The sequence below is a fragment of the Passer montanus genome, unplaced genomic scaffold (assembly GCF_014805655.1).
Source record: "Passer montanus isolate IOZ18808 unplaced genomic scaffold, ASM1480565v1 scaffold54, whole genome shotgun sequence".
NCBI lineage: Eukaryota > Metazoa > Chordata > Aves > Passeriformes > Passeridae > Passer > Passer montanus.
The window spans coordinates 1346348-1366544 of NW_024370374.1; the positions used below are offsets into that span (position 1 = coordinate 1346348).

Consider the following 20197-nt stretch of genomic DNA (forward strand, 5'->3'; position numbering starts at 1 on the left):
CCTGGATCTTCTGAGCAATCTATGTATGCTGGTGCACAGTACATCAATCCAAGCATCACAGAAGTCTTATTTATTGCGTCTAATTTCATCCAGGCGTTTTCTGTGACACTAATGAAGATTCCTCCAAAGATTAGAAGTAGACATGTTTTAGTAAATATAATGCAGAGGGAACAGTTAACTTGTATTTGGACTTGCAATGATGAAAATTGGCTTCTCTTAGATTACAGCATTCAGTATCATATTTAAGATTAAAACCAAAGTTTCATTAAAATGGTAATTATTTTTAGTATATATAATTATATAGAGAGAAAGTACAATTCCTGCATAGTAAGTTTACAAGATGGAAGGACAAAACATACTAATTTTATGGTAAAGGAGTAGTTTGAAGTTTTTCATAGGGCTTTGAGTGTTTCACTGCAGCTTGGATAAAAGTTCAGTTGACTGTGAAGTCACTGTGTGTGTTGAATGGAATTATAAGAGGATGGAATTAACTTACAGCATGTCTTATTTTCATGGTAATGAAAATAGTAAATGATGCATAACTGAAACAATTTTAAATTCTACCCATTTAATTTTTTCCTCTATTCTTAAAATTGCCATACAAAGGACACATTTTAACTGAGATTTTTACATTATATTCCAACTGTTTTAGAAAAAAAATTAAAATAATGTGTATCTGACACCAGTTAGTGCAATATATTTCAGCAAGTTCCATAAGGTTGTATTTACTAATCTCAGGCCTGCAAAGCTATTGACCACTCTCCCTTTATTAAAAGTCAAGGAAGACATGGAAATTTGTGGCAAAGTAAGTACTATAATATTGCAGTAATATTGGATGATTTATGAAACACGTTCTGCACTCATTGTTGCTGCTCATATTCTAACAAACTGACTCAAGTATCAGCAATTTTTAGTCACCTCTGAACTCTGTGTTTTGAATTTTAACTTATGTGGCATGTACTGAAAGAAAAAACAAAGCAATCTATTTCTGCAGTCCAAACTTACTTCATTTTCAGTTAAATAATTTAATTATATGGTCCCTTTAATGTCAGAAAAGCAAGAAAATGAGCAGGTATGATATTCTCAATTCAATATACATTTTATGCAGCATTTCTGCTACTCAACTCAGTTGTGCTCTCCCATCTCTCTTCTCTTAGATCTTACAGATGCCTGTATCTTCATCCTCCACTCTACACTGTCTTCTCTTGGCCTCTTTTCCTCCTCCCATTCAGTCACTGCTGCTTCAGCTTCCTGGGCATTGAGAAACCTTTGATCTAGGTAATTTTTCTCTCCCATTTGTAAATGATCTGCAAGGTACCTGCATAAGAAAATCCTGATAATGTCACAGCACTCACAGGTCATCAGAGGTGGTGATTTAAGACAGTTTTTAGGAAAGGGCTGACAAATTACACAGATAAAATGGGCCATTGTGGTCATCCTTGCTGACTTAATGAATTTAATCTCCCAATATCTATGCATCAAGGTTTAGACCTGCTACCAAGTAAATCTTACAGAATCTTTAATCCTGAATTTTTGTCCTAAATCATAAAAAGCTTATGATATCTTCAGATAGAATTTGTTGCATCTCAGCCACGCATACACATTTATTATGAGAATTAATTTAAACAGTAGGAAAGGCATATTATCTAGAGACAAGATATAGAACCATTTTGCAGTGGTATTAATATTATTCAGCAATACATGCTCATATGACTTCCAAATATGCTTTATCTTTCTCCCTCTCCTTCCCTATGTCTGTCTTCAAATCATTGTTTATTCTCATACCCATTCATCCTCTTATTTGCTTGGAAGTAGACTCGGAACTATTATCAAAATATGTGGGCACAGGACCTTGAAAGCGTGAGGACCTAAGATTAATCGTGTGAAGGACTAATGAAAATGATAGCATTTGACTAGGAAGGTTTTGTGTATTTCCTCTGCAAAGGTAAACAATGCTGTTATTGAACCTTATGCAGAAAATGTGTTTCTGTTGGGGCTCCAAAGTTACTGTGTCCAATTTGAAAGCCGAATTCTAATGTTAAAGGTGGAAGAATTGTGAATCTCAGTTCATTCATAATTATGATGGTGCTACTGAAACTTCCACAGTATTCACATAATGGACATTTCAGATGCCTACTTGGCACTGGGTTTCCATCCCTTTGGCTAGAGTAAGATTTGATCTAACCCTCAGTTTTTTGTTTTTCTTAGCTCTTGTACTGGATGTTACATATTGTTTGTCTGCTATCAATCCTCAATACAAAAAGATACATAAAGTATCTATGAATACTCTCATGCTGTTAGATTATCCTTTGGTACAAACGGATAGATAAAGGAGCACACAACCAACCTCAGCTTCAAAATCTTACAAATGCTTTTCTAGTCCTTCCTACTGGTACCTATGCAAATGCTCACACAAGATTTACTGCATGGGATCTGGAAAAGCCTCAGCTTAACTCCCTGTGCAGAATTGCTCCTAAACTTAGTAGGAATCTTGTAACTTCAAGAGAATGTGAACCATGAGAAGCTTCTGGTCAAGGTGTAACTGTTGCTTAGGAGAATGTTTTTCAACTTCTCTAGAAATTACCAGGATTTTAAGTACAAGGGACATTTTAACAAAATTTGTCTTCTCATCTCAAGGTGGTTTTTATATTGAGTTGACATAAATTGGATTTGAATTGCTGCTCTTTATTAAGTAACAAATAAAATCTTTCTCAAGGTCAGGTAAGAAATTGTAAGACAATCAAGTGGATGCAGGAATCTGCTTATCAGCTCACCATCGGTTCCAACCCAGTGCATTTTAGGATTTATTTTTATGGCTTTTTTTTCTCCTTTTTGTTTTTCTGAGCAAAAAAAATTGGATGAGCCAATGAAAACAGTCATGCCTAGGGGCATTAAAATTTTACTAACTGGATCAAAACTAGGAGGTGATTTAATTCTGTGCTGTTACTCACATAGTAGATGGTTAGAGCTCACCATAGTTAACTATATCAGCATGCTGATGAATTGCTCTCATTTAAGTAGCACTCATCACAGCAGTTAATAGTCCACCAGAAAAGTATAATACTAGTATAGGAATACAATAAATAACAAGAGTGCATTTGATTGGCCAGGAATGAATATCTGCTATTCAGGGAATAGGAACCTGCTTATACTGCAATTATTGAGAAATAGCCCAGCATTAATTACACAAATCAAGTTTTCCCAGCAGATCAGCGTACAAAGAAATGAATGTAAATAAAAAATAAGGGTCAGTTTGATGAGTGTTTCAGCAATCAATTTAAAACAATTCTTTCAGTATAATTATACATGTGTTTTAGCTCGAAAAATTTAATTAAGTGACTCTACCCTGAAAGAGAAAAATAAGTGCACTGTTCATCTGGAACACTCTTATTGAAAGTGATAGCATGATACCATTAGGAAACTCAACAAGACCATCTACATTCATGCATTAAGAGAAGAAGTCTGAACATCTGTTTCCCGCTATTGAATTCACAAAAGGGGCTTCGCTGGGCAGGGAATAAGTGAACAAACAATAGTTGGAGAACGTTATCACTGACATTTAACAAAATGTAGAAGTATCACAAAAATGACGTAACGTGAGAATGAAATGTCTGAAATAATGGTGTGCTAAAAGTTAGCTTGGCAAATGAAGCACAGATAACAAGAACAAGCCAAACCTCTACCCATCACTCTTTAAAATGTATACAATGAATGATCAGTTTATGAACAGTATACTTTTTTATTCAAGATGTACAAGATAGCATGAAATGGTTTTGGAGAAATAAGCAACAAAGAAAGTTCCACCAAATATTTCTCTAGCCATAAAAAAAAAGTAATAATTATAAGATGTGTCTATAAGTGTTAAAAAATTCCAGACATAATAGTCAAACTAAAGAAAAAACAGAGTTTTATCTTGGATGTGACATTTTCTTTTCTTCTTTTCTTTCCATTTCCACAACCACGAGTCTTGGAAAGGGAGCAATAATAAAAGATAAATGGAACTAAGCATCAACTCGCTGCCAAAGTCTGTAATACAATACCTCAGCATTTCAAGGGTAAATCAGTGTGAACTGCGTTTGCCGTCCCTCTGAAAAAGCCAAGTATTAAACTTCCGTTCAGTCAATGCGGACTGCTATAGGGTAGGAAATCGGTGTCAGAGAGGGGGAAAAAAAAAAAAAAGAAAAAAATGGGGGAAAATGAGGGGGGAGGGGGAAGTGTAAAAAAACCCCGAAACCCAAACAACAAACCAAAAACAACACCAGCCACAAAAAAACCCCAAAAACCAACCAAAAAAACCCCGCAAAACAATAACAACAACAAAACAACAGACAAAAATCCGAACCAACCAAACAAAACCAAAGCTGGGTTTCCCAAAGAGAGCATCGAGCTGAGCGGACAGAAGCATGAGGAGAGGCAGCGCGGCTGCTCCCAGCCCGCCCAGCTGTGCTCGGGGGGACGGCGGCGAGAGGGCAGCGAGGGCAGCGAGCTCCGGAGCCCTGCCTGCTCCCCCGGCCGAGGAGGGAGCCCTGCCTTCCTGCTCCCCCCAGCCGAGGTGGGAGCCCTGGCCTGCTCCCTCAGCTGAGGCGGGAGCCCTGCCTGTTCCACCCAGCCGAGGTGGGAGCCCTGCCTTCCTGCTCCCCCCAGCCGAGGTGGGAGCCCTGCCTGTTCTCCCGGCCGAGGTGGGAGCCCTGCTCGGGGGGACGGCGGCGAGAGGGCAGCGAGGGCAGCGAGCCCCGGAGCCCTGCCTGCCCGGCCGAGGAGGGAGCCCTGCCTGCTCCCCCGGCCGAGGAGGGAGCCCTGCCTTCCTGCTCCCTCAGCCGAGGTGGGACCCCTGCCTGTTCCACCCAGCCGAGGTGGGAGCCCTGCCTACTCCCCTGGCCGAAGAGGCAGCCCTGCCTGCTCCCTCAGCTGAGGTGGGACCCCTGCCTGTTCCACCCAGCCGAGGTGGGAGCCCTGCCTGCTCCCCTGGCCGAAGAGGGAGCCCTGCCTTCCTGCCCGCCCCAGCCAAGGTGAGAGCCCTGCCTGCTCCCCTGGCCAAGGTGGGAGCCCTGCCTGTTCTCCCGGCCGAGGTGGGAACCCTGCCTGCTTCCCCCCCAGCCGAGGTGGGAACTCTGCCTGCCTGCTCCCCCCTCCCTGCCAAGGTGGGAACTCTGCCTGCCTGCCTGCTCCCCCCTCCCTGCCAAGGTGGGAGCTCTGCCTGCCTTCCTGCCCGCCCCGGCCGAGGTGGGAGCCCTGCCTGCCCGTGCAGCGGGCTCGCTGTCAGGCGTGCGGCGGGGCTCGCTACGCGGGCTCCTTTAAATTGAGGGCGTTTCGCGTGTCTCGCCGGCTGCTCTCGAGTTTAAAGAGAAAGGGGCCGGAGCGGAGCGGGAAGGTGATCTTTGCCCGGCGGCTCTTCGGTGGGGAGTAGGTGCTTTTGTTTCCTTGCTCTCCCAGTCCGGGGGACCGCGGGGGTACGTCGGGGAGCAGCGGGGCTTGGCTGGGCTCGGCGGCGGGCACCACGGGGGTGGCTGCTGCCGCTGTCTGCTGGTGGGGCTTCGGGGGGTTTCGGTGTGGATTTTTTCCCTCTCTCTCTGTGACCGTGGGAGTTTGAAAGCATGGCGGAGGCGGAATGAGAATGTGCGTGGGTGTGTGGCGGAGGCCCACGCGTGGTTCTCCCGGGGCTCACCGCGGGAGGGTGCGGGCTGCCCTGGGCATCCCGCGGAGGGCCGGGGGCTGCGGCGGGTTTGCTTGGTCCTGCCCCCGAGGGGCAGACCTGGGAGCAGCGCTTCCAGCACTCATGGCAAAGCCATTAGCTCAGCCTGACTGTGGAGGGGCCCCGAGGAGGACGAACGCATCGGACTCCGCGGCGGGTGAGAAGGGATGTGGGGTGGCTCTTACTCACTGTGCACTCACCCCTGGCCCCAACCTCTGGTTTATCTTTATGGCTTCTCTCGGCAGCCCTGGGGTGCTGGTGGTGCGAGAGGAGGAGGGCGGGTTTGTCCGTCCGCAGCGCCCGCCGGCGGGGCTGCGGCACCGCGGGCAGGAGGCACCGAGCCCCGCAGGCAGCCCCAGCTCGCCCCTCCGCCGCCCCCCGAGCCAAGAGAACGAGACCCTTCTTGTGCCAAAAGCCGCCCTCGGTTAGCCCGGGACGCTTGGTTTCCTCTTCAGGCTCTAAATTCAAATCTCCGAGGACGGAGTTTCACTTTTAAGAAGGCTCTGTTTCTTCGCTAACGTTGTACGTGTAAGGAATGAAGGTTGCTGTCCCTGTCTAGGGTTGCTGTGTGCATCCTGGCGCAATGGTGTCATCTGAGCCTGCTGCCTCTGCACGCTCCTAGGGGAGCTCAGCTCCTGGGGCACGGGACGGATGCATTGCAGGCTCCCCAGTGCAGATTCAACATACTTCTGACATTGCTTTGCAATGAAAAATGAACGAATTACTATTAGTTTTCCATGTGCATTATGTGTTTTTTGTTTTATTGCAAATTAGATGCTGTGCCAAGTGTAGCAGTTTTATGAGGGTTTTGTGACGTGGATTGTGATTTAATAGGAGGTTTCTAAATAGGACATTCCTGAATTCATGCTGTACGGTGCCATAAGCCATCTATCAGGATTATACTGCTCTTGTTGGAACCATGGTCAAAATTATATGAAGGTGGTGAAGTGCTGAAGAGTCAATACTATCCTCAAGTTCTAGCTGCCACTTAATTTATCCTGCTAGCTTATTTGGTCACTTTATTTATTTTACCTACAGTCTTATTTAAATTGGCACACTTACTATGCACAGTACCTATTCAACTCTACTTTACACCTCTCAGTTGAACTTAACACTAATTTCAGGACAGGATTTAGAAATGGAACATCATAATTAAAAGCAAAGCTGATGATTGGAAGTCAGCATGTAGTACTGTCTGCATAGTGTCCTTACAGCAAGACACTCCTACTCTTTGTCAGATGTGTTATGTCAGTTTAAATATATATTTTATTTGCTAACTGGTGGAGGTTGAAACTTCTTTTGAACTAATTTTTAATGGCTATTTTGCTTAGACAATCAGAAAAACATCCAGTAAGAGCCATGCAAAGAGGAATCAACTTCAAGCCTGAGGAATCAGGCTCAGTTTCTAGAAGTTACAATTTCATGAGCAAGTAGATATTGAATGTTCCTAAAGCTTTGCTTTAGGAGCATTCAGTCTGTCTGATTGTGAAAGACTTTCTGCTTGCCTTTTGGTAAGGGAGACATTATCAAGGCAATAAAATTGTTTCTACTAGGCATAGTCCTGAAAACATCTAGGCTTGCAATGATTAGAACAGATTTTTAAGTGCAGTTAATTTTGTTTTGGTCTGGCGTCAGTCCAAGGGCCTTACAGGTATAAGGTATCGGTGAGCTGTGGTGCCAGGTTCTCCATCCTCCCCTCGAAGTACTGCACACACTTGTAATGTGTATAAATAATGTAAAGGACAAAGGCTTCTTGTGATTAAAATGTACTCTATCAGTGTAGATCACATTTTGATGCAAGCCATGAAAAATCCTAATTGATTAATGAGTTTCAGATGGTGGTTCCCCTTCAGTGCCCCTCCCCCTGCTCCTAATGTACAGTATGTTCCAAGTTAATCTGGGAAAACTCAGAAACTTTGGGCTAAATTGGTTGTGGTATAGTTTATAAGGATAATAAAATATCTAGAAAAATTAAATTTCTTTATAAAGATATGCTGCCTGCATTTGTCAGCTTATGTTTTATCTGCTCATTTATAGTAGTGAGCAAAGTTACGAGTACATGTAAGTTACCTGTATGATAAAGCAGACAAGAATGACCTGTTGTTTCTTATAGAAGGGAATGCTCTGCAAATACCTCTTGAAGAGAAAATATGCAAGGCAGTAGCAGAATGACTACAAAAATTATTGTGTTTGTTTTTATGTATGTAAAAGGGCAAAAGGAGAGTGATTACTCTTCTGTAGTAAACTGGGAAATGAAGGTGGTAAAGATTGACTAAGTAACATCTAACAGTGAAGGGCAAGTCTCTGAGTTTTTTCTTGCTGCTTCTTTTAGTCCATTTTTAGCATTTCAAGAAAGGGAGCTTTCACAGTCTCATTTGGGAAAGTCATTCCACTGTCTAGCAGATCTCACCATGGGGAACAGTTTCCTGACATTAAAAAATGAAAAGTTTTTAGTTCTTTTTGTGGCTCTCAAAGGAAGGCATTCATATTTTCCCTCTTTCTGCTTGTATGTGTGCATATATACCTAGTATATATGTATGGAAAAATAAGAGCAACCTTTAGTCTGTGAACTGATGTTATACTCTCCAAATCTGAAAAATATGTCAACACTGAGACAGGAAAACTGAAGTAAGTTTTAAAATGTGAGTGTATTTATCCTTGGTTCTGCCATGTCTATAAAACTGGCACTTGATGATGTGAAGGTGGTGATTGCAATATGGGTCCCAAATTGTGGGCAGCTTCATTTCTGCTTGCACAATTATGCATTTTGTTCTGCAACTTAATCTGTTTATGAACACTGAATCTTATGCCTTTTTTGCACTCAGCTTGCTGTTACAGTTAGTGAATGGTGCGCGCAGTCCACTTAAACTCCAGTAAAATTTCAAAAGTTCTGTTCTTTTTCATCTGCTTGAGGTGATTAGAATTAGCAGGGAGATCCAGCAGAGACCCTTGCCAGATACACTCATGAGCTCCGTTCTGGCTTTTGATCCTCTGTCTCCTCTCCTTCCAGGCTGGCTGCTTTCCAGTAGCATTACCTTCTCTCTAAGACAGCAGGAGTTTGTCTGTATTTATAGCTGATACCCCTCTGTCAAAGCCAATGTACAGTCTACTGCTCAAGTTGCAGTTCCTTCACAGAAAAACTTGCTGATCTTGTCTAAGTAGCTGTTTCCTCTATCACTGACAGTAAAGCAGTTGCACAGTTGTGTGTATGATGTTTAGTTTCTTCTACAACTGGTGGCTAATATGCTTCCTCAGTCATGTTATAACAAGCTTCAAGCCTGCATATTTAATCCTGATAAGATTTATGAAAAAAGAGTCTTTGAACCCAGGGTCCGAGGCAGAGTTGTAACATCTTCTGTTCCAGTTGCTCCAACTTTGCAGAGCAGCTGGGCCACTGAACTGGCATATGTGCAGCTCTTCAGTCCTGGATAGCTCTGGTTTGGCTGCCAACTGCACAGAGCCAGTCAATGAACTTGCCTGCTGGGCAGTAGTGCCTGGGTGGGCCAAGCATGATGTCTATGCACAGTGTCCCTGTCACATGTTATGATGCAAAGGGCACATCATGTAGGACCTCTGCATCAGAGGTGATTTGACTGGTCACTATAGGGAGTTCTGCATTTGCTTTATGATGTTTTCCTTTTCCCCTCCACAGACACTTTTAACTTGTTTTCATTCTTTTCTAACTGAATGCAAAGAAAAATGCTTGTTTCACTGGATACTTAACTTCCATGCTAATTCTTAAGTCAAGTCTTAAAGAGCAAGTGACTCAGCAAGACTTCTTCATTCCTGACCTGGAAGGATTGTATGTGGGAGCAAGCTGGAGGAAATGGTTCAAGCCCCTTTTTATTTGAGAATTAATGCATATTTAATTGGGAACCAGGTTGAAGTGACAATGAAACTCATGTGGTACAGAGGCCACTGCATTGCCAGCAGCTACTCAGTATAAGCTGTTATGCATATATGCTGGGACTTGATAGGTAATTTGGAGTAAAAACATATCGGTTTATATTATTTTCTAGCAGGCTGGAGCGTGTGTATTTTCTTTGTATGTGTATCTAATCATATATACAAGCTTTTATATATACATTTTTTCCTCCATTTTTATACTTGGTTGAAGAAAATAATCACAATTTTACAGGTAAGGAGGGTAGTTGGAATAGGAAAGGGAATTCAATCTGGGGATCTGCAACTGTGAGTGCTTCATTGTGCATCCAGTTTTACTTTCTAGATTAAACAGTCTTTGCCTCCTGTGTGTTTTGAGTACAGTGTATCATTCGTGATTCTTTTTCCTACCCATTAACCCCAACAAAAGCCAGTAGAAACAGACGATCACTTGTTTGATTCTCATTGCTTTCACCTGATGATCACTGATAACAATCATCAGATAGTGTAAGCTTATGCTGCTGGCATAATACAAGCAATGAACTGCAATAAACAGATAACTAAATGCACTACTGTAAAGCAAAATAAGAACTTCACTGTTCAGTAGGAGCAAGCAGAAAGAAATAGGACCTTTTAGTGAAATGAATCTGATACATTTCTGGGTGTACTGTAAACCATCCCACACTGAATTCTTCATCTAGACAATAAGGCTAAGAATTTGAGACATCATTCTCTTATTGAGAGAGGCTGAAAAAAGGGTTGTGCTACATAAATATGAACTGTAACAAAACAGGATGAAAAGTAGTCAAAGACGGTTCCTCATCTACATTCTGAATAGTAGGGGGGAATCAGTTGCTTTAAAGCATTTAGAGGTAAGTTTTGAAAATGCTTCTGCATATCACGTCAGCCTCAGCAGTTTACAGAGAAGTGTAACATTCTATAAAATATTTGACATGTTTGTGTTGGCTAGTTTTAAACAGCTGTATGTATGGTGATTTGATGTTGCTGTTAGAAAGTAGTGAGATTAGGAAACCCAATATTTTTTGGCTACTTTGTTCATACTTTGTCTGCCAAAAGGAAAGGATGAAATAGTTGTTGGGGCCAGTGACTTGCCTCAGCTATGGCGAGGTATCCTTGAAAGCTGCTGTCTACCTCTGATGCAAGTGAGTCCATTCCTCTGACCGCATTCCTCACCGATAAATTGTCAACAAACTTTACTTCAGTTCACTGAAAAATAAATATATTAAGACATTTTAAGGAAGACATTTGAAGGTATCTGGGTGATGAGGCAAGGGCCTGGCCTTTACCACAGAAAGAATCTTCAAACAGAACTTGAAGGAGCTTAATACTCCATTGCTGTCACCTTCACAGAACTATGACATTTTGGCTTTGTTGTGGATCCCAGCTACTGTGTGATGAAGTTCTAATAAGTATCTCCTAGTACAATTGGTGAAGTAGACAACTTTTTATTATATGGGTACTTCAGTACTGAAGTATTTTGAAGGCTTATGTTGAATTTAACAAGTTCAGTAGTGTTTGCATGAAGGATATTGAAAGTTTCTGATGCTTGCAGATTGATAACTGACCTCCAGTATAACTTGTAGAGTTTGTGGCAGGAGATACCCTGCTCCGTGAAAGCAGAGTTTTAATTTTTTAACAATTGATTTTAAAAGTCCAATGTAGGAATTTTGTGGATTTTACTGAAGCGTAGGGTAGTTTTTCAGAGAAGTAGTGGAGAAGTGAAAAATTTTGGGTTTTTTTTGGAAATGAAATCAAAGAAAATTTACACAGAGGTAAGGTTGTTTTGTATGTGGTTTATCTGTGATTCTTCAGGCTCTTCATCAGTATTAACTTTATCATTCCTCAGTCCTCACTTTGCATGCCGACTTGACAAATTAGTGCATACATTATTTTCATTCAGGGCTACTGTTTCAAGAAGACCTAGTCCCAGTATAGAAATATATTAATCATTTTCACCTTCTAGAGGCTTGTCACGTGCCTGTCTGGCTTTTGTTATCTTTCCAGTTTCTCATTCTGAGGATGTGTCTTATGAAAACTATCTTAAACTCAGAATACCTTTCTTGTCCCTCTTTTTTCTTCATACTACCAGAGTTACTAAGAGACTGAAGCACCCTTGCATCCTCCAAAATCTTTGTTCTCCCACTTTTGTTCCCTGAATGAGTCTCAAAAGTTTCTTAGGACTTTACACAGCCTGATTGCTGAGTTGGGTCAATATGAAATATACTTAAAGACAATGCTGTATTTTAGAGACAAACTGAAATAACATCCCTATTCTCCCAATTCTCTACTCTGCATTTCCACAGAAACAGGCCTGAAGTGTAAATAGACTGCAGTACTTCTTCCACAGACTCTTGTGGAAGCCCAGACTGCTTCCATGTCGCTGTTTAAGAAGCCTTGCTTCTGTTTTGTCTTTTCTTAAAGAAATGTGGCTTTGAGACCATAGAATTCCTTCAGCCCCACCAGTGTCAGCAGCCTGTATTGTGTTGGACGACTGTCAGCCATATCATAATGCTGGTGATTAATTAGCCCCATAGAGCACTTCATATACATAGTCTTGGAAGTGGTGAAATAGGGTGAAAGAAAAGGGTATTGCCTGTTGTTTCCTTCTTGACACAACCAGCTCAGCGTGTGTGCACCAATTTTTACCCTTCTAGCAGGGCAGACCCTGTGTAGAGTTTCATTATTCATATTGCTCTGAGCATCCATGAAATAGAAAATAACAATACATTTAGGTTGGAAGGCACCTCCAAGTGTCATGCAGTCTTACTCCCTCCACAATGCATGTATGAAATGTGAAATCCTTCACTGGGAAGAGGTGCAGCATTTAACTGGTTTCTTTAGTGAAATAGTTCTGCTTTTTCTGTTGTATTTTTCCAATTTGTATGTAAAGAGAAACAAATTACAGGATTTCAGGATTTTCCAAAATATTTAGATACATACACTCAGGAATAAGATATTTTTTTTAATTTTACCACTATCATTGGAGAGGTAATTCAAGAGAAAAAAAACAAAGCTTATTTCACTTTGGCTCTCACTGTATCAGTGGAGGTTGTAGATCCCAGTAAGTGGTCAAAATTACTTGACGGCTCTTTCTGGAAGGCAAGTATGTGATAAATACTTGATCTTTCCCATATAATCTTTGATGACAGCTGTGTCAGCTATCTGTCTTGCCTCTGTTTCAATCCAAAATGAAGCAGTGATTTGAAAGAATAATTTATGTGGTTCTGAGTAACTTAGAGAAACTTCAGATATACTTTCATTGAAATTCCTTAGCTGTTGGTAGCTTCTAGTCTGAATCAATCTATTTTGAGAGTGACAATCCAGGTTGATTTTTGCAGAGCTAGCCGTCCAAGTCTTCTCCCTCCCCTCCCTTGCAGCCTGCCCTAAATGAGCAGGTATGATTTGAATTTAATTAACCAGGAAGCCATAAATCCAAGCTGACGGTTTTACAAAGTCAGTTTCACAACAGAGCTGTGCATAAGTTAAGTACTTTAGTCTGCTTTAAAAAGAAACTGCCTTCAAAGAAGCTTTGATACATAAGGATTTTTTTTGTTAGAAAAATGTAAAATCTACTCATAATTCAGAAATACGTGTTTATACAAGAGAATAAATCTTTTTTATGTATGTTTTTGCTTCTCCCCAACTGAAAAATTTGTCTAATTTCAGTAAGAAGTATATTTGTAGTGAAAGCTGTGCCTTATCTCAAGGGCAAGCTAAACTTCAGGACTTGGGGTGAGGTACTGTCAAAAAGAGCTTATGTAGACCTTTTTGCAAACATGGAGTTTAGTTACACAGAGTAGGGTAAAAAATGCTGGAGTATTTTAATGCAAGTATTAAGATATCCCAAATACCATTGCATACATTTGGAAAAGTCAGTTACAGCGCAATTTTATGGAAAGGATTTTTTTTTCTTTTTTACATTTAGTAAATATTGGGTTTTTTTGACAAAGAAATTGGTTTCAGGCCATAATGGATAGTATAATAAATTGTTCTTTTTTTCTCATGTTGTTTTCAAGGTCACAAATATCTCTTACCTGGTATGAAAGATATGCGAAGGACAGAGGGAAAGTGTTTGCAGATTGATGAATTGAAGGCAGTTGACATGTCTTACTCCAATTGGTGTGGATCAGGCTGTTGAGAATAGACAAAGGACCATTCCTTATGGGTCTCACATTCACTTAATGCCTGTCTAGTGCCACCTCTACAAGACCTTGTGTCTGCTGGTTGGTGTGGGCTACAGCCTACCAGGCAAGGAAGGGTTTCAACTCATCGCTACAATTACTGCAAGATTCTTTCAGAGAGGGGAAAATAACCTTGCACATTTCTGCCACAGGTGGAGAACTAGTGTGTTCTTCAGACACAGAGATAGGTCCAGTGGTTCTAACAGCAGTGGCTCCAGTGACTGACAACACTTAATACATCATGTGTGTTAAAGATTAGTTGTCTTACCTGAGAAGTTTCAGTAAGTCATCACTAAAGCAGAGGAGAATTTGGGAAGTGGCAAGTGTGAGTGACCAACACTAGCTGTTCTGCTGCTTTGTGAAGCAATAATGCTATTGAGTCAATATATTTGGTGTAGTTTTTTCTTTAATAATTTTCAAGCTGTAGAATACACTGTTTCCATTTGGTTGCAGCATTTATTAATTGTTAATAAGTTTGCTGTAGGAGTGTAATTTGGTTGTTGCCATGTTTTTCCTGGGCATGATCCAAAAATCTCTGAAGCTCTCCAGTTAATCTGAATTGCTATTGGGTATTGGGTCAGGCACCATAGTGAGTTGTTAGCTTTGTGCAAAATGTTTATTTTAATTTGATTTTAATAATTACTTGCAGAACATTTTGTTGTGTTGGGCAATGTGTAGCTTGGTGAGTACAAATGATGTTAACGTTTATCTCTATGATTTAATCACATAAAAAAAATCCATTATCAAAACAAAAGTTTTGGTCACTAGTGTGTGCAACCATGTGTTAGATCCACCTCTGTTTGTCTAATATCTGATTTCTTAGGCACATAATTAGTGTTGTCCTTATTGAATCACAAAATGGTTCAGGTGCTCAAAGACCTGTCTAACCTGGCCTTCAACACTTCCAGAGATGGGGATTACATTCTGGTTGGGATTATCTTCTACAATTCTGAAAATGGAGCACGTGAGACTTTAATTGGTATAATGAATAACTTTTTCTTTTCTTTTTTTTTTCTTTTTACATAATTTTGTAAACAGGGGACGACAAGATAAGCCATGTGCACTGCCCTGAGCCCCAAGGCACGTGGGCCTGGTCTCTCTGACATGCACCAGTACAGTCAGTGGCTTGCAAGTAGACACGAGGCCAACTTGCTGCCAATGAAAGAGGATTTGGCCCTCTGGCTCACAAACCTACTGGGTAAGGTACAATAAGATGGAATGCAGATACTGGGTAGTGTGAGAACTCTTTAAGCTGTTAGCTGGGAATTCAGATTTCTTTGTGCTTCAAAAATAAAGTTATGACTACGTAGCTACCATCATAAAAGACAAATATTAGCAAGGTCGGAAAAGCTAACAAGTAATTTACCTCCATTGTGTTTCTGTGAGTAACATAACTGAACATTATATATTCTGTGTTTAGTTTTCTTTCAAATTTCCTCGTTAATTTTTTTTTTTGCATGTGTTTTCTGTACCTATACCACTAAGATGAAGGATATTAATTGCTGCCTTCACCTATGTCTTCCATTTTTATTGCTAGGCCTCCTGAAGAGTATGGTGTAGGGACTGTCTTGATCAGAAGGAACCATTTAATAGCTCTTCTCTGACCAAGCAGTCGGGTAATTGATGATTGCTGCCCAAGGCAATGCATGCTAAGACTTGTGGTAGCCTGTGCATAGAGGGGTTTGACCTAGCCTAGCTGGGACCTGGAGATTTACTGGTGTGCATCTTGGTGTGTGAAGACAAAGCTTGTTGTTGTCAGAAGAGGATGCAAACCAAAACTGAGGAAAAAAAAAAAACATAAGAAAGAGCAAATGAGATTGTCTCTTTCCTTCCTTCCATACTTTGAGATGTGCAAATTATTCAAGAAGGTGGAATTTAGAAACTATGAGCCAGGAAATAGTATGTTGTTTGCTGAGAACACTCAGGGAAAAGTGTCTTTTATGTGATCTCTGTAAATACAGAGGATACTACCAAAGAAATAGATTACTTAGGCGATACCTCATGCTAAGGGAGACATGCCACTAATTCCTCTCATTAAATAAAGAGAAGAAAAATATTTCAGAAGCTATGTTTGCATGGAAATTTAGTTGATGGGATTTTGGAAGAAAATTTGATGTGCATGGTTTTGGAGAACTTATTTAATTAAAAAAAATTCTGAAAATTTGTTCTGGTGAGACATGGGCAGTGTCTTGTCATGGCAAATGCTGTAGTTAATCCATCTCAGTGACGTCATACAGTAACAGAGTATATCCATTGTCTCTCATCAGCACATTCTCTATTGCTCTCTTTCCTCTTTTTTAAGAGAAGGAAAAGGAAATATCACTTATGTTAGGACAGACGTGGTCAATAAGCACAATGTCAACAGAACACAATATTTTGCAGGTAGACAATACCTATTTTTTCAGTTGAGTTATGAATCCACAACTGCAAAAGTGGCAGGTGTTTTAAATGACTTATTTGTATGGTACTTCCATTTAAATTAATGTGTTTTGAATATAAAATTGTCTATGCAAAACCAGAACAAAATTCGGAACTTTTCATTCCACTTTTCACGAGACAATAATCCAAGTGACTGGTTTTTTAATTGGAAGCAGCACATTCCATTAAGGATTCAATATATTGTATAAATGTTTTGAACAATGACGTTTTAGTGATCCACTCTAAAACAAACAGAAGCTTGCTTGCAGTTTGTAACAGAGTTCTCCCAGTGAAAAGTTTAGGAATGAGGTCACCCTTTGAGCAAGAAAGTAGCAACCAGCAGGAGGTTCCGAAATGCCAACTGTAATTAAATATCTGATTTTTCATATGGACACCAAGTTCTGCACTGCAGAACTCAATGGGCACAACCTTCTTTTAATTAAGCAGTGTATACAGTTCATTTGCTTAATGTATTCCCCCACACCTTCTTGCACCAAGCTCTCCTTTTCTCAGAGTTTGTGCTGATGAATTGAAATTATAGTGTTTTGTTAGAGTGCTTTGAATTCCTATGTAGACATTGTTATTCAAATTAATATTTCAATTAAGTTAAAATTCATATTCAAAATAAATGAAGTGTGAATGAAAATAATTGTTATTCGTAAGAGTATATTAACTCAGAATTCAAATTTTGTTTAATTACTGCATAATTTGGATAAACTTTAAGTAGAGAAGGTATGTGTGAGCATGCATTAAAATAGAAATGAATATACACCATGCATTTTTCAGCATCCAAAAGGATAGAAGAATATGGAAGCCTTTTTTTGTTTCTTTTGGGTTTTTTTCCTGTCTGCATGAAATAAATAATGTGTTTTGAATTAATGGTCAGTAGATCTTTACATGCATGGATGTGCTAGTAACACAGAGCAGATAATACTATGTGTATCCACATCCTAGCTTGCTGTGTCTGTATCTTGTGTGGCTTCATTGTAAGTGGCCTTATTGCAGTTTTCATGCAATAGGATTTCTCAATTTATAAAGGAAATTAATATGCATTTCATTTAACTTTTGAAGTTAAATTTAATTTAACTTCATTTAACATTTAACTTTCATTTACTATGCATAACATTTATCTTAATTTAACTTTTGTTGCATTTATATTTTTGTCATTCATCTGTACTAGGACTCAACAAGGACACATAATCTTTTCAAAGAAATACAGATTTTTAAAAAAATAGTATTTTAGGCAAATATAGGGAAACTCTTTGAGGTAGTTTGATCAAGTGATGGTTTTTAAAGAGATTTTTGTGGAGAGACACTTATGTCCTATACAGTGTTACTGGAAGTTGGAATGGTGATGGTTTTGCAGCAGCATAGCCTGATGTGGGTTGAAAATCAAACTGGAAAACATTTCTGGGATAATGCACTTTGTAATATGAATGAAGTGTTTTGATATCAGATAGAAAGTAGGCATAGCTAGAATTTGACCTTACCCAATGGATAAATTAGAAAAGTGAGATACATGGTGCGGCTGGAAAATAACACTGGAAGAATTTTTAATCCTGAGACTTTCAATATTTAATTTATCATGGACATTGTTGTGGGGGTGTTTGTTTAGTAATCACTAGTACTTTTGTGTGTGCACTTTGCTAATTATTTTTTGGAACCATGTCAGAGAAACTGAGAGCTTCTGAGAGGACAGTTCATCTTTACAGCTCCATTACTGAATAGATTTTAGCTGTCTATATTCTAGGGGATGGAAAAAAGGACATTGCAGATGAACTATCCATGTGTCAGATAGGATTAACTCACATGATACTGTACATTGGAGTATTTTCAAAGTGGGACGTGTCAGTGTTGTGGTTTGTCTGCTGGAAAGGAAGATTGCAGCCATAGATGCTGTGTCTCCTGTCCTTGCTTCTCTCTCTTGAGCTGTGGTGTCTCAGTCAAGAGTGGCAGTGACAAAGCTAACGAGATGTGTTAACCCAGCTGACTTGCCAGTCATGATGATCTCTGAGCCTTGTTTCTATTAGGTATAGAGCTAATGAAGCATTTGGGAATGCTTTCACTTCTGACAAACTCCCAAGTTTGGTAGATTGTGTAAAAAACTTGCTTTAGTAGAATGTTCTTGTGGGTACTGAAAAGTGCTATTCCACCCTGAGCAAGCTGCGTATGGGAATTAGCACACTTGGGCCACAGAAATCTTCTACTAGAGGCAGAGTGGCAATTTGAAAGATTTGCTTGTCTGCTTTACTCTCTAGTCTTGTTTTCTTTTGTGTGTCTGCAAAAGCTGACATGAGGAGTGGGTCTCCTTGCCAGCCTATACTTTAGGACAGGTACAGAGAGATGGTTTCCCTGTTTCCTCTTTGGCAGTTTTGTGCACCTCTAATATTTTTCCCCATTTACAGAGTTTGTTTACAAGCTGCAGAAGGTTATTGTCTTTTTATTCCATCCAGCTTCATTTAGCACTGACTGGGACTGACTACACCTCAGGCATATGCTGGGTTCCAAGGTTTCAGTCCTGAGGCCGCTTAACAGAAGAGGGTTTCAGAAGCTCATAGCTGAGGGGCCAGGGAATGCAAGATGCTGAGAAACTGCACACATAAACATTGAATATTGTTTGATGCATGTAAAAGTTGCTTGGGTGCAAAAGTGAAGGAGGCTTGGAGGAAAGGAACGGGGGTGTGGATGTTAGGAGAGGCATCAAGCTGAAGACAAGGCTAGGTATTTAAAAGGTTGAAGGAGGTGTACAGTTTGAAGTTGGAGAATGGTGAGTCTTCTGCAAGAAAACTGTCTTTTATTCTGAATTAAATCTGTGCCAGCTCAGTGTTCTTGCTCACCTTGTTGCCTAAGAGCATTCTGTATCAGAACGTGTATTTTCAACATCAGTTTGTTCAGATCCATCCAGTGGGAAATATAGATTTTAATCGTCTGAGTATCAAGATATTCACACTACTGATACCTGCAGTGATTCTACTGGCTCTGATATAGTTTCTTACTTAGTTGAGTTGCTTTATAATTTTCTTTATTATCAGCATGCCTTTGGGAATTTTTATGTGTACCATTTCAAGTAAGTAATAATGTCTCAATGTTTTCAAAATGATTTCTCCTACTATCAGCTGTTGTAGGGAGCAGAGTAATCTTGTCAGAAAAGAACCAGTTCTGTATATGCATAGTCATTTGCCTTGGTTTTCTTTCTTTTTATTTTTTATTAGTATTTTAATATTATTTTTATTTTTTGTTTTCTTGCATTTATATGCCATGTGAATTGAGAGGGTTAGGAGCAATTGCTTCAATAGTGTCTCAGCATTGTAGATGTTTCAGAGATTCACTTGAGTGAAATGTTTCTATTTTTAAACTACTAGTTTTGTGTTACTACACAAAATAGGCAATTAAAATAGGCCAGCAGGAAATTGTGAGGCTGGAGTGAGTTGCACTGTAGTTATTACACCAAGTGTGATAGAGAAATTGATTAGGTTTGGGTACCTGGGTCTATCTCTTTAAGTCTATCTATTTTTTCTGAAGGCTCTGGATATCTGAGACCTGTGAGGAAAACTTTATCTTCAACTTCTTGGGCACACACCCAAGGCATGAACTCTCTTCCATTATTTTGTCATGGACCTCCAGTCTGGTTTTATTAGGTCCCCCAGGACTGGGTGACCTTACAGATAGTTGCTCACAGTTTGCAAGTGGTGGGTGCTCAGGTGCAGCTCTTTGACTTTTTAAGGGGAATCTGGTGGTTGTGGTAAAAGAGAGGGTAGGCAGCACTTGAGAGTTTTCTGAAAGCCTTCATATTCCTGGATTTTCTTCTCATACTTTCAGTGTTGTTTTTTTATTATACTTAATGTTATTACCATTCTATAAAAACATTGCAACTGCTTTCTTGTAATTATAGAGGGAGTTGTACATTTTTAATGGAGTTTGATGTTTTTTCCATACAAATACATGGAGCAATTTTTTTCCTCAGGTTATGAACATTACTCTTACTTGAATCAATACATTTCTA

General features: G+C 40.0%; 1 protein-coding gene across 6 annotated transcripts in view; it reads left to right on the forward strand.

Annotated features, from left to right (window-relative positions):
• The first annotated feature begins 5231 nt into the window (after window positions 1–5231).
• The window catches only part of GAS2 (growth arrest specific 2), a 92439-nt gene continuing 77473 nt past the window's right edge, over window positions 5232–20197 (forward strand). The window contains exons 1-2 of one of the 6 annotated variants that reach the window (XM_039725014.1): window positions 5232–5407; window positions 14815–14974. In XM_039725014.1, the coding sequence (XP_039580948.1) occupies window positions 14833–14974 (142 nt within the window). In that variant the 5' untranslated portion in view covers window positions 5232–5407; window positions 14815–14832. Of the gene's footprint in view, window positions 5451–5526; window positions 5850–14802; window positions 14975–20197 lie in introns of those variants that run through there. The other 5 variants (XM_039725013.1, XM_039725009.1, XM_039725008.1 and 2 more) reach the window with 5 other exon arrangements.